Raw genomic sequence first — 20,447 nt, forward strand, 5'->3', positions numbered from 1 at the left:
TTCAACATCCAAAGTCCGTCAGACCGAGTCCGTCAGACTATCCGATCGTGTGTGGGCTGCAACGGACTTTAGCTTCGCAAAAGTCTGGCGGACTTTAGAAATGAAGCATGCTTCAAATTTTCCCGACGGAACTCCGCCGGACCCGGTCCCCTTCGAAAAATCCGCTCGTGTGTATGCTACTCCGACGGACTAAAACCGACGCTAGGGCAGCTATTGGCTACTGGCTATGAACTTCCTTATTCGAGTCGGGTCGTACGTCATCACGTTCGAATCCGTCGGAGTTTAGTGTGATCGTGTGTGGCCGAAAAGTCTGTCAGAACTCCGTCGGAACTTCGGCGGAACTCCGGCGGAACTCCTTTGGAAGTCTGTCGGACATAAGTCCTCTCGTGTGTACGGGGCTTTACTCACAATCTGAGGTATTACCATATATGAAACAAAGACAAAAAGTAATGCGTTGTAAATACACAAAGAGCGAAAGACATATTACAACAATCCTCGCGTTGGCAACGCACTCTTCCCTGTCTAGTTTTATAGTTTGCAAAGAGGCAGTATAACATAGAAGTCTCAGTATGTCTTACTATTTCATGGTGACAATGTGATTTGATGGGGTTCAGAGTACGCCCTTCACATTAGGAAGTGCCAATCCTCTCCACCATGTAGAGGAGGATGCTCTATCTCCGAAAAAACGCAGAATTACGCAGTCCGAATCCGTCAATCACAGAGGAAGAAAAAAAAAAGTAAGAAAAAGGATGAAGAAAAAAAAAGGGGGTGGGGGAGGGCTTCACACTCTGGTCCGCATCCACCATAAGGTACCCTAGTCAGGTATGGTCCGGGGATCTTTAGTTAAGTATCTAATCCACAGGCCCCATATCTTTTCAAACACCTTCAATTTATGAAATGGATGGATTAAGCCGGCAAAACACTGTAGTCCATATAACAATTTCTAAGCATGCCACAACTAAGGCCACGTACACACGATCGTAATTCCCGTCTGAAAAAGCTCTGATGGTTTTCCAAACAGCTATCAAACAGCCAATGGGATTGGGTCTTGGAGGGCCGCTTCATGTATGTGGCTCTGCCCTTCTTTCTTAAGCAGCCCAATCATTGGCTGGTGTTTAAATAGCTGTTTGGTCCCGCCCATCCCCGACATCACAGCTGAGTTGTGACAGCTCTTCTCTCTCCCTGCATGCAGTTACATTACTTGACAGTTTCAAACTTTGAATGGGTCTTACATGACTCATTATCTGTTCAATGTGAACTCTCCCTCAGTCATTGCCACCTGTCAGTGCCCATCAACGCTGCCTATCAGTGCTGCCTGTCAGTGCACTGAGTGCAGGGATGGGGAGATAAACTCAGCAGCCAGGCACACTGTCCATGGGGGAGCCGGCCTGGTGAGGCACAACTGAAATCTGTTGATGTTTATTAATGCCACCTGCCAATCTTTAGTATATTAGGTTATCACCACACTACTATTTGCAATAAACTACGGGAAGTAAAATAAAGTGTCAGTAAAAGGCCTGCTGCTAAGCACTGTTATGTGTTCCCACACCACGAAAAAAAAAAAAGTGCAGCGCTAACTTACTGATCAATAACTTAACAATAATGGTGGAACCCTCCAATGTATGGAAATCTCAATAAACTTCAATATTACCACAGTGGTGGAAACCCCTATACAGATAATTGTAATACAAATTAACTTTAAGTGCAACAACTTTTTAGTTGGGAGGTTTACACCATTATAGCACTTTGGAATTTTTATTTTTTTAGATTTTTGCATTTCATTTTATATGTTGCAATTATAATGTAATTTTTTGCACTTGAAGTTCATTTTCCACCACCCCTGCTAAGTCCATGTCTTTGTGGACCTTGCTTTGTGCACTGGTGCGCAGTCATGTTGGAACAAGAAGGGGTCATCCCCAAACTGTTCCCACAAAGGGAGCATAAAATTGTCCAAAAAGTCTTGGTATGCTGATGCCTTAAGAGTTCCCTTCGCTGGAACTAAGGGGCAAACGCCAACCTGACCCCTGAAAAACAACCCCACACCATAATCCTCCCTCCACCAAATGATTTGGACCAGTGCACAAAGCAAGGTCCATAAAGACATGGATGAGCAAGTTTAGGGTGAAGGCTCCTTGACTGGCCTGCACAGAGTCTTGACCTCAACCCGATAAAACACCTTTGGGATGAATTTGAGCGGAGACTGCGGGCCAGGCCTTCTTGTCCAACATCGGTGCCTGACCTCTCAAATGCGCTTCTGGAAGAATGGTCAAACATTTCCATAGATGCACTCCTAAACCTTGTGGACAGCCTTCCCAGAAGAGTTGAAGCTGTTCTACGGTGGGCCAACTCAATTTGGAACCCTATGGACTGGGATGCCATTGAAGTTCATGTGCGTGTAAAGGCAGGTGTTCCAATACTTTTGACAATATATTGTGTGTGTGTGTGTGTATGTAAATAATGCAATAGGCTGCACACACCTATGCTTCCGGGACATAAGTAGCCAATCCGGCACCAAATACCATCTTAGCAGTACATTATAGTTTTCTTCAATAATTAAAGTGTTGATGAGTGACCTTGCAGCTGTGCAATTGAGTGCCACTCTTCAAATCTAAGGGACAGTCATCATTTTAATACACCAAAATTCAACAAACTCTTAGCCCTTGTACACGCGGTCGGAGATTCCGACGGAATGTGTCCTATCGGACCGTTTTTTCGGATATTCCGACTGTGTGTGGTCTGCATCGGACTGTTTCCGTTGGAGTATCCGACGGACCAAGTTTTCCAACTTGCCGGTAAAATTTTCCGACAAAATGCTCCGATCGGACATATTCCGATCATGTGTAGAGAATTCCGATCGGACAAAGTGCCACGCATGCTCAGATCAAATTCCTACACCAAAGCTATTGGCTACTAGCCTGAACGTAGTCCCGTCGTAACGAAATAACGTCATCACGTCGGATTTTCTGTCAACTTTGTCCTACCGTGTGTATGCAACAGTTTCGGACAAAATCCGACGGATTTGGTTGTCAGAATCTCCGACCGTGTGTACAAGGGCTTACATTGTGATATCTGAACATTTTATGAAGTCATCAGACCTGATAACCGGATACTTTTTTTTTTTTTTTGGCTCAAAAATGTGCTCCACACATATAAATGGTCACATATTTGTGGCAAATGCATATCAGCAGGTCATACAACTCTTTCTGAATAGATGTTCCCTCTAATGGCTTGGTCCCAGGTTGCCTTCCACTTTAATGGTCCTTCACCAACTTGCAATCATTCAGTCCCAACAGATATATATACTCATAGTACAGTATTTATTAGTTCAAAGGGAATAAATGTATATATATATAAAATCAAAAGTTTATCACTATATAAACCATATACAGTGCCCATTTCCTCGGTACCAATAGCCTGTCATTTAAAAACACCACCATTCCTTCCCTGGAGTTGGCATGTGTACCAAAGCCCGGGAACCAGGCTTGACATCACAATGTTCCTGGAAATGACTGACATAGTTCGACATGTTTACATGTTTCGCCATGGCGTCCTCTATTTTATTATTTTTGTTAATTGTGGACAGTGTTATTTTCACTGAAAGGTGCAGCGGCACTGCTTTGCTATATATATATATACACACACACTATATTACCAAAAGTATTGCGATGCTTGCCTTTACACGCACATGAACTTTAATGTCATCCCAGTCTTAACCCTTGTACACACGGTCGGAGATTCCGTCGGAATGTGTCCTATCGGACCGTTTTGTCGTATATTCCGACTGTGTGTGATATGCATCGGACTGTTTCCGTCAAAATATCCGTCGGACCAAATTTTCCAACTTGCTGGAAATATTTTCCGACAAACTGCTCCGATCGGATATACTCCGATCATGTGTAGAGAATTCCGATCGGACAAAGTGCCACGCATGCTCAGATCAAATTCCTACATCAAAGCTATTGGCTACTAGCCTGAATGTAGTCCCATCGTAACGAAATTACGTCATCACGTTCTGAAAGATCGGATTTTCCGACAACTTTGTCCGACCGTGTGTATGCAACAGTTTCGGACAAGATCTGACGGACAAAATCCGACGGATTTGGTTGTCGGAATCTCCGACCGTGTGTACAAGGGCTTAGTCCGTATTGTTAAATATTGAGTTGGCCCACCCTTTGTAGCTATAACAGCTTCGACTCTTCTGGGAAGTCTGTCCACAAGGTTTAGGAGTGTGTCTATGGGAATGTTTGACCATTCTTCCAGAAGAAAATTTGTGAGCTCAGGTGTTCATGTTGGACGAGAAGGCCTGGCTCGCTGTCTCCGCTCTAACGCTCTAATTCATCTCAAAGGTGTTATATTGAGTTGATGTCAAGTTCCTGCACCCCAAATTTGCTCATCCATTTCTTTAGGGACCTTGCCTTGTGCATTTTTGTAAAGATTTTTTTTTATAGCTTTTCATGTGACAACACTGAAGGAAATAAACATTGTTACATACACAACTGCTGCTTGAATTTCATGTTCACAAGAAAGGGGTCTACACCCTAATTTCACATGTGGTATCAGGACCATAAACCATCTTCTTCTCACAGATTCTGGATATCCCGTCTACTTCTACGAATTACACCGTCGTCCATCTATCTTTAAAGATATTAAGCCAGATTATGTGAAGGCCGACCATGGCGATGAGCTTTTCTTTGTGATTGGAGGACCCTTCCTCTCTGACGATACACTCTTTTCAGGTAAATCGCACTTCCCAGGAACTGCCCCTTCCACCTTTCACCCCACAGAATTCTAGGCTAATTCAGAGATTGGTCATCTATGAACCATCTGATATCTGGTTATCACTTTGTTGTATCTCGGTGTCTGTAGAAGCTTCCAGATTTTATCACGTTTCTCTTCTCTTCTCTCCGCCAGGCCTAACGGATGAAGACGAAAAGGTTCTCAGTAAGAACGTCATGAAATACTGGGCCAACTTTGCTCGGACTGGGTAAGACTCCAATAATTGGGGCTGCAGTATTGGAAATGCTAATGTAGGGCCTGACCTCCTTGGACCAGAATTAAAGAGAACCTGTCATGGTTGGGCTTATACAAGAACCTGAGTATCCAGTCAAAAATGATTATAAATGGTGAAGGCTTATTTATGACCATGTAAAGAAATACGCAGTGCTGTTATTTCATAATGTTGTGCACACTCAGCAGCTGGGGGAGAGAGCCCTGCATAGTGCCTTGGTGGTTAACGTTCTTGGTTTGCAATGTTGGGGTCTTTGTTTCCTTTCCTAATATTATCCATATAGTGTATGTATGCCTTGCAGGGCCGTCTTTAATATTGATTGGACCCTGGGCAAAACTTTTCTTGCCCCCCCCCCCCCCATGCAGTTTTGCTCTCCACCTGCTCCGAGACATACAATAAATAGCAGCTAGACTCAAAATCTATTTACTGAATCAGATCAGGCACTATTGCGATTAGTTGCTAGAGGTTACAGTGTATCATTACCACTCACTGCCTGGTTGCTAGAGGTTACAGTACATGATTTCTGCTTGTTGATTGGTTAACAGAGATAATTGTGGATATGACCACAGGGGGGGCTGATATACCTATCAATGCCGCCCAATGCCCCTTATTTACATATGAATGGTGTCGCTATTTACATATGAATGCTCGTAATTCACATGTAAACACCGGGTCTGCAGGTGAGTCATCTTTACACAACAATAGGGCAGAGCTGGGCAGCATTAGTGCAGCACTTCACACTGAGATATTGGGACACAGCACATGACTAAAACCTCAAGGGATGAGTAAATTTAAACCAGGATAGTTGGCAAGTATGAGGCAGCTGCTTTGGGCCCCACAACTATGACAGGGCCCAGGGCAGCTGCCCCTTTTGCCCTGCCTTAAAGCGGGAGTCCACCGGGACTCCGCGTTTTTTTTTTTTTTTTTTTTAAAGCCAGCAGCTACAAATACTGCAGCTGCTGACTTTTAAAATAGTGACACTTACCTGTCCAGCGCGCCCGCGATGTCGGCACCCGAAGCCGATCTGTAGATCGTATGTCGGGTGCTGCCGCCGCCATCTTGGGTATGGGAATCAGGAAATGGAGCCTTTCGGCTTCATTTCCCGGTTCCCTACTGCGCATGCGCGAATCGCGCTGCGCAATAAGGACGGTCCCCGCTGCCTCTGGGATCTGTGTGTTTCCCAGCAGGCAGCGGGGCACTTGCGGAAAGGGGTGGGCACTTGCGGAAAGGGGCGTAATATACGCCCCTTTCCGCAGAGAGCTATCCCGGAAGTGGGTGCAGAATACCTGTACTGTACAGGTATCTGCACCCCCTCCCCCCTGAAAGGTGCCAATTGTGGCGCCGGAGGGGGGGAGGGTTCCGATGAGCGGAGGTCCACTTTAGGATGGACCTCCGCTTTAAAAACGGCCCTGATGCCTTGCCTGTGACGATTATTCCTCCCATAATCCACAAACGCCAATGGGACATCTGCCAGTCTGTACTACTAGAGTGTAAGCTTTTCTGCTGCAGAGACTGATGTGACTGGCTCAGTGTTTTCTGTACAGCACTACGATATACTTTGTCAGAGCTATATACATTTATACTAATAATAGTGTATGACTGTTTTGTGGATTTTAGAGTGTAAGCTCCTCTGGTGCAGAGTTTTCCTCTCCCTTATATACTGATTATAATTTCTGTTCATCATCCGTATTATAGTGACCCGAATGGACCCGGCCTGGATGAGTGGCCACGGTATGACCAGGATGAAGATTATCTGCAGATTGATATTTACCCGAAACAGAAAGCCGCTCAGAGACTGAAAGACACAAAATATGAATTTTGGACCAAAATTCTCCCAGAGAAAATCCAGAAGATGGCACAGGAGGCAGCGGAGCATGGTGAGCTTTAGAACCCTTGGATCCCGCAGTATATAAGCAAATCACCATTCTGAAGCATTTGCAAGATGAGTAAATCCAATGGGACTAAAGGCTGATACTTCAGTTGTGGGTGGAGATGGGCTGGTTTGTATTTCTTATCTCTCTTGGAGATTCTGTAATAGTGATCTCAGCTCCATCCCCACCACAGCCTCATAATGGGCACAAAACAGAAAACAAATACTCCTTCGCACAAGTGAGATACCAGATAGACAAGATTTCGTAATGGATAATGCTTCAGGCCTTGTTACCATCTGGAGTCTGTTGTCACTTTGACCGATTGTTATCATCTGGAAACTATTTGTATCACGAGTTTTCTTCTCTGTTTGTGAGTAGTTTCTTATCTTATTTCTAATAAAATATACCCAAGGATAATTCACAAGGTTGGTGCCCCCTTGTTTTCCTTTTTTTCACAATGGGCACAGCAGGTGTACAGACCCAGGAACTCGTGACAGGGATGGTGGGAACCCCTCTTAATGTACACAGCAGGTGGACAGACCTGGGAACTCAGAACAGGGATGGTGGGAACCCTCATAATGGGCACAGTAGGTGGACACAGGGCCATCTTTAATATTGATTGGACCCTGGGCAAAACTTTTCTTGGGCCCCCCCCCCCCCCATGCAGTTTTGCTCTCCACCTGCTCCGAGACATACAATAAATAGCAGCTAGACTCAAAATCTATTTACTGAATCAGATCAGGCAGCGATTGCGATTAGTTGCCAGAGGTTACAGTGTATCATTACCGCTTACTGCCTGGTTGCTAGAGGTTACAGCACACATTACGGCTCACTGATTAGTTGCTAGAGGTTACAGTACATGATTTCTGCTTGTTGATTGGTTAACAGAGATAATTGTGGATATGACCTCAGGGGGGCCTGATATACCTATCAATGCCGCTGAATGCCCCTATTTACATATGAATGGTGCCTCTATTTACATATGAATGCCCGTAATTCACATGTAAACACAGGGTCTGCAGGTGAGTCATCTTTACACAACAATAGGGCAGAGCTGGGCAGCATTAGTAGCAGCACGTCACACTAAGATATTGGGACAAAGCACAGGACTAAAACCTCAAGGGATGAGTAAATTTAAACCAGGATAGTTGGCAAGTATGAGGCAGCTGCTTTGGGCCCCACAACAATGACAGGGCCCAGGGCAGCTGCCCCTTTTGCCCTGCCTTAAAAACGGCCCTGGGTGGAAAGACCCAGGAAATCAGCACAGGGATGGTGGCAACCCCTCAATGGGCACAGCAGATGTACAGACCCAGGAATTTAGCACAAGGATGGTGGGAACCTTTCATAATGAGCACAGCAGGTGGACAGATCCAGAAAGTCAGCACAGGGATGCTGGGAACCCCTCATAATGGGCACAGTAGGTATACAGAGCAGGAAACTTGGCTTGGGAATGGTGGGAACCCCTTATAATGGGCACAGGAGGTGTACAGAGCTGTGCAGGGATGGCCGGGGAACTTGGGTCTCACAATTTAAGTTGCACGATTTTGTGTTCTGCAACCTACGAGCCCCTTCTGAATTTAGTGGACACTCAGCCCCATTGACAGAGCATAGGTCATAGTTGCAGTACAGTTCTGTGCCTGTCGAGGGCACTCTTCATTCCATATGTTGTTCCTGTGTATACAGTATTGCATCTTCACACCTCCAGTATCTCCTCATACCTGGGCTGCCAACCCTGTGCAGACTTTTATGGGAGAGGGGGATGTCATTGTTCAGCGGGTCAGCCTGGGCAATATACAGACCTTTTTTATAGGAAAAAACTTCCCATTGTTTCCTCATATAGACAAAGAATCCTTCTCAGTCAGTTAGTGACAGCCTCTGCAGCTAGTACCAACCCCCCCCCCCCCACCCCACCATTTACCCTAAAGATGAGATGAGGAGTGAAGGAGCTGTGCTGCCTGATGATGGCCGGCCTACATGCAGCTGAGAGCACTACATAGGGGAGGGGCACGCTGACTGTCACTCTGTACAGAGGGGCACGCTGACCGCCACTATGTACAGAGGGGCACGCTGACCGCCACTATGTACGGAGGGGCACGCTGACCGCCACTCTGTACGGAGGGGCACGCTGACCGCCACTCTGTACGGAGGGGCACGCTGACCGCCACTATGTACGGAGGGGCACGCTGACCGCCACTATGTACGGAGGGGCACGCTGACCGCCACTATGTACGGAGGGGCACGCTGACCGCCACTATGTACGGAGGGGCACGCTGACCGCCACTATGTACGGAGGGGCACGCTGACCGCCACTATGTACGGAGGGGCACGCTGACCGCCACTATGTACGGAGGGGCACGCTGACCGCCACTATGTACGGAGGGGCACGCTGACCGCCACTATGTACGGAGGGGCACGCTGACCGCCACTATGTACGGAGGGGCACGCTGACCGCCACTATGTACAGAGGGGCACGCTGACCGCCACTATGTACAGAGGGGCACGCTGACCGCCACTATGTACAGAGGGGCACGCTGACCGCCACTATGTACAGAGGGGCACGCTGACCGCCACTATGTACAGAGGGGCACGCTGACCGCCACTATGTACAGAGGGGCACGCTGACCGCCACTATGTACAGAGGGGCACGCTGACCGCCACTATGTACAGAGGGGCACGCTGACCGCCACTATGTACAGAGGGGCACGCTGACCGCCACTATGTACAGAGGGGCACGCTGACCGCCACTATGTACAGAGGGGCACGTTGACCGCCACTATGTACAGAGGGGCACGCTGACCGCCACTATGTACAGAGGGGCACGCTGACCGCCACTATGTACAGAGGGGCACGCTGACCGCCACTATGTACAGAGGGGCACGCTGACCGCCACTATGTACAGAGGGGCACGCTGACCGCCACTATGTACAGAGGGGCACGCTGACTTCCATTATGTACAGAGGGGCACGCTGACTGCCACTATGTACAGATGGGCACACTGACTGCTGTGGCTTGAAATTGTACTGGGGACTCCTCTGTATTGTTTATCTATAATAGCATGCCTCCCAGCATTTTGAGATGGGAATGAGGGACACCTACTGGCAAATGTATGTAGGCATAGGACATGCCCCCTGCCACACCCCCTTAAAGGTGAATTAACCAAAAAAAAAAAGGTAATTAAATCCACAAGGGCTTTTTTTTAACCACCACTATTTCTTTATATTGGCTTTTAAAATTTACAAATGCAGAAATTTAGAACTTGGATGAAAGGTTTAGCACTGGGAAACACTTTTTGAAAGATAAAAAGTGCATTTTATATACATCTATATAGATCAGACAAAAATGAGGGACATTGTTCCGAATCAGGGACAGTCCCTCCAAAATAGGGACAGTTGGGAGATATGTGAAAGTCCTGGTGAGCTGCAAACTGACCTGCATAGTGTGTGTCAGGTTCTCTGAGACTGTTTTGTAGCAGCCATGGGGTATGTGAGAGGACGGGGGGTACTGGGTGAGAGGGATCTGACCGACTGCGACTCAACATCATTTGCAACACTCCACAGTCCTCACTGTCCCCCATACACAGCCAACGTGTACAATCCTCAACACATTCTGCAATCTCTTCACATGCTTGTCAGTCCTCACTGGAGCCAGATGTTGCCCTGGTAGCGGGTTTCTATTTTTCTGGCCCCTGCATACACATCTTCTATCTACAGATCTATAAATGTGGGTTTATGGCACTGCAGACCTCTGAAACAATTGGTGAGATCGGTGCAGAGGATATGTGCTCTGTGTGTAGAAAAACAAAAATCCTATTTGTAACATTCAAGTCCTCCTCCAACCGCCAGGTACGTGTGCAAAAGTTACAAATGTTTTGTTCATCTGCCATGTCAGCATGTCACAGGTCTAAACCAGGAAAAAAGAACTCTGCTCCCATCATGCAACAGCCACTGGCCGTGTCTCACAATCTCTTATGCCGCGTACACACAGCAAAGGTCCGACGGAACGAATCTGGCGGACAATTCCATCGTGTGTGGACTCCATCGGACCTTTGCTGTCCAAAAATCTGACGGACTTTAGAAATAGAACATGTTTCAAATTTTTCGGCCGGAACTCTGCTGGACCCAGTTCCTATCGAGAAATCCGTTCGTCTGTATGCTAGTCCGACGGACAAAGACCGACACTAGGGCAGCTATTGGCTACTGGCTGTAAACTTCCTTATTCTAGTCTGGTCGTACGTTATCACGTCCACATCCGTCAGACTTTCGTGTGATTGTGTGTGGCCAAGTCCGTTCATTCGGAAAGTCTGTCGGAACTCTGCCAAAAGTCTATCAGGAAGACCGTCGGACCTAGTCCGTCAAAGTCCAGTCGTGTGTACCCGGCATTAGCCATTATTTAGTGCTAATGGAAAGCAGAAAACTGAGGACTCATTATTTGGAATTCATGTGCTGCTTCTTTAATCAGACAACGTTCTTCTCCCTTTGAATGTGTAAATCTGAGAATTTTTCCTCTCGCCATTTTCCTGCTCCCTTCCTTGCACAGTGATATTACTCAGTTAATTGTGTCTTTGCTTTGATGGCAGGAGGCAGGGATGGAAGGCCTCTGGTGGGTACACGGTATGGCAAACTGCTCGGCAAAACGGTGAAGGCCAAAGACACAGACAGAGCGGTGCATGCCTTCTATGGGATCCCCTTCGCTGAGCCTCCAGTGGGACCGCTACGTTTTGCAGCGTCAGGACCCCCAAAAGCCTGGAATGGGGTTAGAGAGGCCACCAAACAGTCTGCCATGTAAGTAGGCCAGGGGGGAGAGAAGAGGTAATTGTCCAGGTGCTGCTCATGGTTACAGATTCTCTACCTAAAGATAGTAAAAATGATATTTAAGTACAGGTGCATCTCATAAAATTAGAATATCATCAAAAAGTTAAAGTGGAGGGCCACCCTGAAAAAAGAAAATACATTAAAAATTAGAAAAAAATCATAAAAAAAAAGAAAAACTTTTTTTTTTTACTTACCAGAAATGCCTGTTGCTAGGCACATCATCCTAATCTGCCTCTTCCTCCTCCGCGGAGATCTTCTTTCTTCTCTCCTCCGTGCGGCGTCTTCTGGGTAATGGGTCGCGCTGTGTTCTGGGAACTGTGTGTCCCAGAACACAGCGCGTCCCATTCACAAAGCGCTGCACGACTCGCGCATGCGCAGTAGGAAACGGGCAGTGAAGCCGCAAGGCTCCACTGCCTGTTTCCCTTACCCAAAATGGCGGCGCCAGGACCCGAGACCGAGGGCATCGCATGCGCCCTGGACAGGTAAGTGTGCTTATTAAAAGTCAGCAGCTACAGTGTTTGCAGCTGCTGACTTTTAATTTTATTTTTTCAAAACCGGCCCTCCTCTTTAATTTATTTGAGTACTTCAAAAGGTGAAACTTCTATATATTTTTTTCTAGATACCTTACTTGATATATTTCAAGTATTTCTTTCTTTTAATTTTGATTATGGCTTACAGCTAGTGAAAACTCCAAATTCAGTATCTCAGAAAATTAGACTATTACATAAGACCAATAAAAAAAAGGATTTTGAATACAGAAATGTTGGCTTACTGAAAAGTCTGTCCATGTACAGTATAGTATGTACTCAATACTTGGTCAGGGCTCCTTTTGCATGAATTACTGCATCAATGTGGCGTGGCATGGAGGTGATTAGCCTGTGGCACTGCTGAAGTGTTATGGAAGCCCAGATTGCGTTGATCATGACCTTCAGCTTGTCTGCATTGTTGGGTCTGGTGTCTCATCTTCTTCTTGACAATAACCCAGAGAATCTCTGGGGTTTAGGTCAGGCGAGTTTGCTGGCCCATCAAGCACAGTGATACCATGATCATTAAACCAGGTATTGGTACTTTTGGCAATGTGGGAAGGTGCCAAGTCCTGCTGGAAAATGAAATCAGCATCTCCATAAAGCTGGTCAGCTTTTATTGATCTTGTCTAATATTCTGATTTAGCACCTTGGTGTTTAGTAGGCAGGTTTGCTAACAAATTTAGTTTGCCAGGTAGTAATTGTCCTGGATAATTGTTAGAAGATCCACTGATTCCTCTCTAATTCTGGAATCGCTGCACCTTTTCTCTTCTGTCTCTAGGTGGCACTGTGCCTGGTGACATTAGATTGACAGAGGCTTAGCAAAGTCAGAGCATGGATGGGCGTCTCAGCCAATTGGCAGGGGTTTCTTTAGTCCCTTGGCCTGCTAGGAGAGCTTATTTCTTTGTGTGGTGTCAGGTGATCGAGGTTCTGTGCCACCTGGATGGCTTTCTAGGTGTTATGTTGCCCTGGGTTGCTAGGCCAGAAGCCAGAGGAAGATCCTGGGGATACCTGGCTGCCTGAGGCCTATCCAGAAGCAGGAGAAGCAGAATAGGGTTGGGACTGCAGGAGTCCAACCGCGTTGTGAAGGCTCAGCCAGATGGGGAATCAGTTGTGGTCGGAGGTAAAGGGGAAGCAGTTGCCACTAAGGGACCATCCACCTTATTACCAGAGACTACTGTAAGTTTGAGCAAGTACCGGAGTAGGCTTCTCACCGGCCAGGGATGGTGAAGAAGTAGGAAAGCTTCAGTGAGTGCCAAGCCAAGGGACCCAGCGGGTTAGCAGGGGTGACGCTCGAGGAGTATACAGCGGTTTTAGCTGTTGAAGAGCTCAGGAGATCTGGTGACGACTGGGATCTGGAAGTCTGGCTACACTAACTTTCTAAGATACTGAATGTTGGGTTTTCACTACCTGTAAGCCATAATCATCACAATTAAAAGAAAAAAATGCTTTAAATATATCACTCTGCGTGTAATGAATCTATATGAGTTTCACATTTTGAATTGAATTACTGAAATTAACTTTTTGATATTCTAATTTTGAGATGCACCAATAGAGGTAAACTAACTAATAATAACCAATAAATTATAGGTATTGGAAATTCCTTTCAAATTTGTCTGTTATTGAACATAATGAATGCGAATTTATCCGAAGTTATGAATTATCTGAAATAACGAATGTGGTATCTAAACGAATGGAACGGAATGAATTAATAATAATTAAAATAAAAATAATAATGGTTTTGATTGTTAATTAGTTGCGTTCCATTCGTTTAGGTGCGGCATTCTTTATTTCAGATAATTCGTAATTTTGGGGATTTTGAATTTGCAAATTACAGAATTTTCTGAAAAATAAATGAAAGGGGTCTTTGTTCATTTGGATATTTCCGAATTAACAATTTTTTTTTTAAATTCGTTAAACGAATTTGAAATGAAAAAAATTGCGCATGTCTACATTGTATTATCAGGAATAGATCGGGCGGTCGACCTCTTCAGTGTGACACCGGCTGGCCCAGACACCGGAATCGTTTTCTACCATTTATGTATCATCATCATCCCTGAACTGTCACATAATATTAGAATATTGTGCAGCTCATATATATATGATATATAGATATATATAGAGATATAGATAGATAGATATATAGATAAATATAAATATTAGATATTGTATAGATAAATATTAGATATTTTATAGATAGATATATATTAGATGATAGATAGATATTAGATAATAGATAGATAGATATTAAATAGATAGATAGATATTAGATATTAAATAGATAGATAGATAGATAGATAAATAGATATTATATAGATAGATAGATATTATATATATATAACAGATTTTAGGTCCTTTTTACGTCTACTTTTTATGTTTATAAACAAACATGTTTTATTTTGTAGTAATGTTGTGTGTATTTGTTTTATAAAAAAACAAAAACAAATTTATTGCAATTTGCGTTTTGACGTTCTCTTTAACTACTAAAAGACTGTCCACCGCAGATATACTGCAGTAGGGGCTCTATTGCGCAAAATGACTTACATTGTTTCGTGCCACAGATAGCGGGAGCACACCAGCTTGGACCCGCCGATTGTTCTCCAGAGAGGCAGAACGATGATCTGTCTATGCAAACAAGGCAGATTGCCGTTCTGACAGGGACTTACACAGTGATCTTGTGTTCCCGCTAGGCAGGAACACTGACATCTGTGTTCTTCCAGTCAGTCCATTCCCCACACAGTTAGAAAGCATCTTCTAGGGACCCACTTAACCCTTTGATCGACCCTCGTGTTAACCCCTTCCCTGCCAGTGTCATTAGTAGTCCCCGTACACACGATCGGAGAATCCGTCGGAATGTGTCCTATCGGACCGTGTTGTCGGATAATCCGACTGTGTGTGGTATGCATCGGACTGTTTCCGTTGGAATATCCGTCGGACCAAATTTTCCAACTTGTTGGAAATATTTTCCGACAAACTGGTCCGATAGGACATACTCCGATCATGTGTAGAGAATTTTGATCGGACAAAGTGCCACGCATGCTCAGATCAAATTCCTACATCAAAGCTATTGGCTACTAGCCTGAATGTAGTCCCATCGTAACGAAATTACGTCATCACGTTCTGAAAGATCGGATTTTTCGACAACTTTGTCCGACCGTGTGTATGCAACAGTTTCGGACACAATCCGACGGACAAAATCCGACGGATTTGGTTGGCAGAATGTCCGACCGTGTGTACGGGGGCGTACAGTGATGGTGCGTATTTTTAGCACTGATCACCCTATTAGTTACGCTATTTCCCAAAAAAGTGTCAAACATGTCACTTAAGTGTCCGATTTATCCTCCGCAATGTTGCAGTACCGCTAAAAGTCGCTGATCGCCGCCATTACTACTAGTAAAAAAATGTAAATAAATAAAAATGGCATAAAAATATCCCATAGTTTTGGGATGCAATAACTTTTGTGCTTATTGGGATACATATTGCCCTAAATTGATGAAGAAATTTGATATTTTTTTAAATTGTAGATTTTTTTTTGTTTATAGCGCAAAAAATAAAAACTGCAGAGGTGATCAATACCACCAAAATAAAAAAAAAAAACATTTTGTTTGGGTACAGCGTCACACAACTGTGCAATTGTCAGTTAAAGTAATGGCAGTGCCGTATCTCAAAAAAATGGCCTAGTCATAAAGAGGGTAAAACCTTCTGGGGCTGAAGTGGTTAAACTGTCTAAACCAGATTTCACCTTCACTAGAGCGCTCAGCAGTCTTGATAGTCCAACCAATATTTTCTTTGGATGTAGGTGCACAGGGTCAGCATGAGCAACAGCTTTGGCACCTACATACCAACCAATTTCTTTGCCCTGATCTCCCTTCTATTCTGTTCTATTTTACAATACAGCAGTTGTCTAATCCTTTAAAGCAGTGTTAAAACCAAAACCAAAAATGTAGTATATTGCAATTTACCAATCATTTTAGATGTTGTGGCTGCATTTGTTTTCTTATTTAGACGTTTTTTTCCCTTTTTGTTCTCACTGGGTGATCTGGCCAGTAACACACCTCCTGTATTAGAATGCCCCCACTCTGGATGAAGGAACAGAGACACCTTTGGACAGCAGTATTGTTAGTCTGGGGGGGCGGGGAGGGGACTTTTAGATGGACTTGCAGATTTAAATACACTAACAAATGGAAGCCAAACTCCAGCTGACACTTTATAAGCAGTTACAGCAAACTGTTTTGTTCCTTTTGGGATAAAAGTTTTACATAATAAAAACAAATCATTGTAAGCACCCTGTCAGTAATAAATGGTTTGTCTCAGCCCTCTAACTGCTGCATCTGCAGGTGAAGTAACTGATCAATTCACTCTATTCTTATTATTATCAGTTATGTATTCCTTTGTCTAGTCCCTATAGTTCAGCTAATCTATCAATTACGCCAAGCACATGTTATTGTTAATATCACAATACTACCACCCTTGTCTATGAAATCAATACACGGTCTAAGATCAATCAAATCTCATTTATTTCCCAAGGAAATAATACAGCGTGCATAAGGTATCAATAGAAGTTACAATAATACATAGCATACAATCAAAGTATAATATAAGCCATACTTATCCGACCTTCGCAGCTACGCCTCATGATGGAATAAAAAAAGCGAACTCATGGTTGCAACCCTTTTTTGTTAAACATACCTCAGCCATACCACACCCCATAGCCCATCCTACTCTTTCCCGTAGACCAATCAGCGTCTCTGGGGCGTTTCCTCCCCCAGGCTAACAGTCCTGCCATACTTGGCCTCTGGGGGGCAGTGTTTGCCCATGAATTGCAACTGCTCCGACTGGATTGCCATCTTGTGGCTTGATCTCGGACGCCCCACCAGCTGTCCTTTGTTCTTGCAGACAAGCCGGCGCCATATTATCTTTGAAGTTCAGTACATTCCAGGTGGGCTGAATAGAACTCATTCTGCTATTCAAATTGTGTCACATTCCTTGCTTTTAAACGTTTTAAATGTGAGACTGCCTGGCATCAATATGGCTGAGTTCGGCTGTACAAACAGCTGTGTAGATGTATAATAATAATTCCTGTCTGATTCCAACATAAGCCGCTTTGCGCCTAAAAGGCGCATACCACCCTTCTTCAGACACGGCTCCTTTTGAACAGTCCATAACTGTCTTAACGTGTGTGGTTCCCCAACATGTGCTTCCGAACCAGTACCTGTGGCACAGTCCTTAGCTTGTGTAACGCGTGGTTGTTTCCAACGAGCGCTCCAGAGACATCTCTTATGGAACAGTACACAAGTGTCTTACCACGCTGTGTTTTCAACGTGTGCAGAAACAGGTCCTATGGAGCAGTCCATAATTGTTTTACCATGTGATGTTTCCCAACACGTGGCGCTTGGCCACATCCCCACCATTCTTCAGCGACAGCTTCCATGTCACCATTCTGCATCTTGGGTATCTTCAGGACGGCAGTACAGGCAAGGGGTGCCCATTCATTCACCATTCACCAGAACCCATTCAGAGCAACATATCACCCAGCTTTCAGACCCAGAGTCTTGAGGAGGGCCTTTCTTGCCCATATTACTAGCCTACAATACCCATAGGTCACACTCTACCACAAACATAAATCAACTTATTACCATAAATATATATACCTATATATGTATTACGCACCCCGCTCCCCACCTCCTATAACCTTTTACTGTAAATACGGGTCGGGATTAGGCAGGCTTGCTCGCAGCGGCATTGCAGGGCTCTGACTTGGCAGCAACGTCTCCAATTTGTACACAGAGAGCTCACCGTCAAATCGTCCCTCAACTTGCATAGATAAATATCGCTTAACTACACATATAAGTTTACAACAATTACCAAACCCACACAATTCCACCCCTGTGCCTGGATTTCAGAGATCATGCCCATTGTATACCATGCACCTCTACCTACGGTTAGGTTCAAGGAACCCTCTAGTTCCATGACTAACTCTACACTGGTATTCTTTAGGACAAAGAAACAAACTCGCCTATGTCCTAAATAATACCCGGGTGCCTTCTTCCCAGCAATGATCTCTCCATCCAGAATACAGAGAGAAATAACTTCCCAACATTACTCGTTCATCCCCACGTATTGATCTGGCATACAACGGACATCGTGGTCATGCTTCCAACAAAGGGAAATATCCACCTGCCTCCAGCGTTCATCTTCTCTGATCACATGTGTGATATAGCCTCAAATGCAACAAGATAGAATCCCCAGTCAGTAAGCCCATTGATGCCACCAAATATACAGACCGAGTCTGCACTTCTGTATATGGGAACATACAGCATAACACCTTTCACAATCCAACTTAGTACCACCCATACAGGCATTCGACCACTACTTTGGATTAGTATAAGCAACGTGTTTTGGCAAAATCTTACTGAGCGGTGATGCTAACTCATCAGGCCACTGCCCCTCATACAGAGAGGGTACAATCAGCTTGATGTTGGCTGATATTTCCACCTGCCACAGAGTGCGCGCCAGAGCCAATGACAGGTTTCTGTCCTCCCTACCAACCTCTCAACATGGTTGACAAAATCCGGAGCCACTCTAACCTGAGTGTTTCTGTGACTTCATTGAATGTTATCAAGGATATCACCAATCTCCCGGGGTAACAAAGTCACGCTCCTTCTCTGAAGCTATGGCTGTGAGTTTGTTCCTCAGGAGGCTGATGTCCCCTCCATTAACAACACCCATCCCAGCTATTGTTCCCCCCCAATATAGTGCTGAATACATCCCTCCTCTTTCGGGTTACTCCTCAGAAATAAGCATCCTGCATGGACCTCATTCTCATCTCTGGGAGTAAGTCACTGGTACAATAACCGCACCTGATTCAGTGTATACTCAGCACATATAGGGTGATAGGTTTTTGTCAACCACCATGAGATGTTGCAGCACCATGTGGTGAAGTCTTACGGTACCCTGGTAGCCAGCGTTTGTTCCCTTTATTTTAACGGAGCATGCTCCTGTGTGTATTTACTGGCATTATCTGTGCAGGGTTTCAACTTCTCAGGTGAGACACCAACCGGGCGTATCTTCGTGTCTAGTTCTGGTGTCCCGCATGTCCTGTAACCGAAAGCTTCTCTCTAGGACCGCTAGGATTGAGACACCACCCCTACGAGGAAGTTTTCACCCCATTGATGTATCACCTGGCACCCTTTAGTCTGACCAACAGCCACCTTATTATGCATAAGCGCCAGTATACCTCCTGGGTACCTGCACCATATTGTCTCCGTTACATCAATACATGTAATACATTAAAACCTTTCTTCTTTCAATTCCTCCTTCCAACAAAAAAAAACACATATTTTACATTTTCATGTTTTGACGGATTGGATGTGTCATAATTCTTCCCCAACCTCCAACCCATTGCACATGTATAAATAACATGTTTGCATTCATCAGGAGAGACTTCTGCAAAAATATTTCACAAGTTCTCTTGCTAGGCACAGTCTTTCAGATTCAGCATTAGCACCAAATTGTCCATACGAAAAAACAGGTATTAATCTGGATCTTTCAGTTTTCCTTCTCTCCTGATGTTTATCGGAACTAATTTGTGGTATGGTGTGGCACAGACAAACTGCCAACCAGATGATCATCTGTCATCCATGTTCCAGAAGCCTCTCCAATTCTCGCTCCACTTGGATTCTGGAAGTGAAAAACAAGAGCAGTATCAAATTCTTATCCACAATATCTGCTCGCTTACCATGTTTACTTATAGTTCCCTCCTTGGAGCCCAGGACCTCAGTATTCTTGGCTTCTGCAACTCTGACCAAACTATCCAAACAACCATGACCTCTTTAGGCTGAACCCACTGTAAAATGGATCCCCATGGTATGATCAAAAAATGTTTAAAACTGAACGTCAGTGTTGCTTCTCAAAAACTTCAAATTTTACAAACTAAAAAAAACAATGCATCTATCTGTATCTTTACGATGTATGCACTACCCCTTTTCAGGTGACTGGTTCTAACTGAGGGCATTGTCAATTCCCCCCCTTTCAGGTGGATTAGACCTACTACTTTTCCACCTGAATAAAAATATAACTAAAATAGAGGACTAAACCAATATCAAAAACAAAAAATTTGAGAAAAAAAAACAAAATTAACTAAAAAAAAAAATGTAAAAAACTTAAAAATCTGGCCATGATCACACAAATACCATGACAAGACAACCATCATACGACAAGACAACAATCATAC

The 20,447-nt window shown here is 44.6% G+C and overlaps 1 protein-coding gene across 2 annotated transcripts in view; it reads left to right on the top strand.

Annotated features, from left to right (window-relative positions):
- The window catches only part of LOC143929061 (uncharacterized), a 71,224-nt gene that overhangs the window by 31,176 nt on the left and 19,601 nt on the right, over positions 1-20,447 (top strand). For both annotated transcript variants that reach the window (XM_077453389.1, XM_077453390.1), the window contains exons 11-14: positions 4,587-4,736; positions 4,912-4,984; positions 6,704-6,885; positions 11,456-11,660. In XM_077453389.1, the coding sequence (XP_077309515.1) occupies positions 4,587-4,736; positions 4,912-4,984; positions 6,704-6,885; positions 11,456-11,660 (610 nt within the window). The remainder of the gene's footprint in view (positions 1-4,586; positions 4,737-4,911; positions 4,985-6,703; positions 6,886-11,455; positions 11,661-20,447) is intronic.

The sequence above is a fragment of the Lithobates pipiens genome, unplaced genomic scaffold (assembly GCF_037356315.1).
Source record: "Lithobates pipiens isolate NorthernLeopardFrog02 unplaced genomic scaffold, aLitPip1_a1.2 Scaffold_10, whole genome shotgun sequence".
NCBI classification, from domain to species: domain Eukaryota; kingdom Metazoa; phylum Chordata; class Amphibia; order Anura; family Ranidae; genus Lithobates; species Lithobates pipiens.